Source organism: Aplysia californica, unplaced genomic scaffold (assembly GCF_000002075.1).
Source record: "Aplysia californica isolate F4 #8 unplaced genomic scaffold, AplCal3.0 scaffold00771, whole genome shotgun sequence".
Lineage (NCBI taxonomy): Eukaryota > Metazoa > Mollusca > Gastropoda > Aplysiida > Aplysiidae > Aplysia > Aplysia californica.
In genome coordinates this window covers 328,607-332,711 of record NW_004798041.1, presented here as the reverse complement: position 1 = coordinate 332,711, position 4,105 = coordinate 328,607, and the positions used below count along the sequence as shown (strand labels likewise).

General features: G+C 51.1%; 1 protein-coding gene across 1 annotated transcript in view; it reads left to right on the top strand.

Annotated features, from left to right (window-relative positions):
• LOC101856295 overlaps positions 1–1,462 on the top strand; it is a gene marked incomplete at its 5' end in the record, with an annotated part of 11,309 nt that extends 9,847 nt beyond the window's left edge. The window contains 1 exon segment of the mRNA XM_013088592.2: positions 110–1,462. Within this exon segment, the coding sequence (XP_012944046.1) occupies positions 110–1,383 (1,274 nt within the window).
• Between the last annotated feature and the right edge of the window lie 2,643 nt (positions 1,463–4,105).

The window sequence follows — 4,105 nt, the reverse complement described above, 5'->3', positions numbered from 1 at the left end:
CTGGTGCTGCTGCTGCTGCTGCTGCTGCTGATGATGATGATGATGATGATGATGGTGATGATGATGATGGTGATGATGATTTAACACAATTTGAATTTTTTTTCTCCAGAAACTTCGAGCGCGGGGAACGAAGTGGGCCACACAACAGCACTGAATCAGACAGACCCGTCCTCAAACGCCACGTCTCACGACCCCAAACACTGTCCCTCCAAAATCACACCGGAGCGTCGCCATGACAACGACGCGTCATCCTCCAGCGCCTCTCCGCCCGACGCCACGACGGACACGCCCACACCCAACACTTCCGGGAGATCGGACGATTTGGAGGCAATGACGTCACCGGTGAAGCATCATCCTCATCCCCAACCTCCTCCTTCTCACCATTCACGGTTTCACGCGAGGTCGGAGTCTGCTGTTGTAGAGCCTGGTTTGGTTCTGGAGGGGAAAAGGCGGGAAAGGAGCGGCCACCAGGAAATGAAGTTGTCTCCCCGTAGTCCCGTAAGTGATGACGTAGTAGACAGAAAGCTGACGTCATACTCTGGGAGGTTGGAGACATTGTGTGGTAAGGCGTATCCCGAGGGGAGTGACCTCAAAACAGACGAGGAAAGGTCAAAGGTTAAAGTGGAGGTGAACTCAGCTGTCTATGACCCAGATCACGCGATAGTCAAAACAGAAGAATGTGGTGGAGTAGGAGGAGGAGTGGAGGAAGAGGTCATGACCCCTAGCGCTTTCAACATGGCGTCGTTGTCGTCGTCTTCATCGTCATCATTGTCCGGGTCATCAGCCGCGAGGAGAGAGCAGCAGGCGGCTTTGTACGAGCGGTACGGGTTCGCATCCGCCGCCGGCCGCCGCCGCCAGAGGTCTCCACCCCCACCACCACCCCCACCCAGGAGACTTGAAGATACCCGGCGGGGGTCACGTGATGGCTCACCCCTATCACAGCCTGCTCTACCCCGGGGGCGTGGCGGCGGGGATTGTTGGCCCAACACCGCCGCAGCTCTTCCCCTCTTCCGTTGTCTCATCCACCGCCTCCTCACCTTCCTCTTCGTCTACATCGTCCTCGTCGTTTTTATCTTCGTTGCCGTTTCCCTTTCCGCCCGCCATGATGTCTCTCCCTGGCGCGGCCGGATTGGGAGATTCGGCAGACGTTTTTGGCTCACCCATGTCTTTCCCGTTCCCGCTGCGACACATGTCCCCTTCGGTTCTGGAGTCGTTTCGCTACTCAGCCCGAAACGACGCTTACCTGAGCTTTCGGAACCAGTTCGGCGAAACCGGTTCTTCTCCATCGAAATCCGGATTTTACAGCCAGCACCGATTCCCGTACGCGACCCCCTCGTCCAGCACCACGCCGGTCGGGGCTGTTGCTGCTGCTGCCGCTGCTAAAGCTGCTGCTGATGCTGCTGCTGCTGCCGCCGCTGCTGCTGCTGCGACTGCGTCTGTTGCGACACCGGGGAGCCCTCTAGTGGCGGGGAGAATTCCGACCAACGATACGTCAGCCCCTGTGAAACACTCGGCCCCCCTCCCGTCTATATTAACTCTCCACCGCTCGCACCTAGCCATGCATCAGGCTCGGCAAGCCAACGCAGCGGCGCCTTTGTTGTCCTCTCCTGACTACGAAGGGTTAAGGAATTTCCAGCTCCGACAGGCGGCTGCATCGTCGTCCCATCGCCCCGACTCTGTCTCTGTAGGTAAACGATTCTCGGACGCCGATGACGCTTTAGAAGCTGGCGAGCGTCTTTTCTCGCGACGTTACGAAAGTCAAGTAGGACACAGCGAAAGAGGTAGTCCGAAACAACACAGAACGGCTCGTTCGCCAACACCAGAGGAGATTGAAAAACGACTCGAGGTTCGGAACAAGGACGTGCGCTTCTCGAAAATGAGAGAGAATACGACTGAAATATCCCCAGAGGCCAAAATAGGTCACAACTCTCTCGCCGACCCGCACCGCAGAAGCCACAAACGAACCTCCTACGACATTTCTTCACTCATAAAGCTAGACTCCTCGCCACCGCCACACGAGAGAGACTCGTGTAGCCCAGAACGCGACTCGGACAAGACCCCAGCTGACCTCGATCCCGCCTCGAGCCTCGCTCTCAGCAGACACCGGGACGACGAGGAGGAGTCAGTCTCCCCTCGACCACTCTTTCACCACAACGCCAAAGATTTCGACCGCAGCCACCGTCACCACCACAACCAGAGCATCAAACCCGTGCCCTCCTCGCCTCTGTCCTCGCACCACCACCACCATCACTACCACCACCACTACTACCGCCACCACCAGATGGCGCTCGCCTCAGCTGAGGCGGCCAACAACAGAAAGGTCAAAGTTCACGCCCCTCCTCCCCCACCACCCCCCGCCACCACACCGGGCTCGCCTCACTCTCTCCGCGGGTCTGCTTCACCACCGTCTCCTCCCTCGGCCCCTTTTTCATTATCTTCATCTACAAAATCATCGTCATCATCACCATCGCCATCATCATCGTCATCATTATCATCATCATCGCTAACACGACAACAACAACAACAACAACAACAACGACATTCAGACAATTCCAAACAAAATAGCAGCAACTCTGGAACCCGAGAAAACCGCGGCCGGTCTCAGATGACGTCAGCAGGCCAACATCATCGCGTGACCGATGACAAAAGCACTGTAGACTCCGCCCCCGACAGCCAGCTCATGAATATGCAAAAGATGCTGAACGGTCTCCGGCATACGGGATCCAAAGCTTCGAACGTCACCTGAGGTGGCCAAAAATGCCACGTGATGAAACAGAAAGCATCACGTTATACGCACCACGTGATAACGTGGAGAGGGAGAATTGGTCACATCGAACACGTGAACTCCCCGTGGCGTTAACTTGTCACGTGACGTGGGTTGGGTTTGCGAACTCGTGGTATATTTGGAACGAATGTGATCAAACGCCACGTGACGCTGTGATCAAATGCAACGCGATGCTGTGATCGACGCCACGTGATATTATTCAGTGCACGAAAATCACTTCTAAATCATGTACAACCTGTGTGGTTGGCACCAGGAGACACGTGCTTCGTGTCACGTGATATCGTTATAAATGTCACATGATAAGGCGGTGAAAAATATCGCGTGAACATGTGATCAATATCACGCGCAACTTTATATAAAATCAAATGATTTATGATGCGCTTCACCGACATTGTTCGAGAATTCCTAAGATGAATGGAATGTAGTCATCCCAGTAGTTTGTCATTCTGCAGAATCCAAGCACAAAGACAGTCTGGGGTTTACTTATTTTTTTAAATTTTTTTTTCGCTACAGAACCAACGCATTTCAAATTATGTGTGATCAGCAGCAGAGCAAAGGCAATGTTGCATTATCACATTTCGAACCCATATAACACAGATTAGCGACACAGATCTGTGTGTTTCCTAGAATGCATGTTGTTGTCTTTAAGTTTCAGATTATACAAAAATAGAACGGAAAATTCTGTTCATATAGGTTTTCACGCGTCGTTTTTTTTTTTTTTTTTTTTTTTTTTTAAATGCCCTAAAAACTTGTTTGTTGAAGTTCCTCAAAGGGTTCATTACAATTTTGGTTGAAGTCATTCTTATTCTGACAATTGGTTCACGCTACTGTTATGCGATGGCAGTGTAGTATGTCGGGGTGAACACGAGTTCTCGGACACTGAGACGTCGTCCAAAAGGAGTGAAATCTCCGATTTTAAAATTAAAAACCATCTCAGACAGGACCATAATAGTGTTGATAGGGGGCGTTAAACCCATGCACTAACATAAGACATGGTCAGAACTCTGTTTTCCCCAAGTTTCAATTAGTGTTAAGTTGAGACTGAAAGTACAGCATCTGAGTTTAAAAAGTGTGCTTTCATTTTCTCTTATTCTCGTGTATTTCTCCCTGGGCTTTATGCCATGGTTGGAGGGTGCCGCTGGTAGGTCCTTCCTTTTCACTTTATTCTTCACTTGTTTACCTGTCTTCTTTGTTTTTTCAGCACTCAATGATAGTTATTGCATCGATGCTCTTCCCTTTATTCAAACCCAACCTCTGCTATATATATATATATATTATATCTGAATTTAATACGTGTATTTTCTTTTTAGATTTTTTACC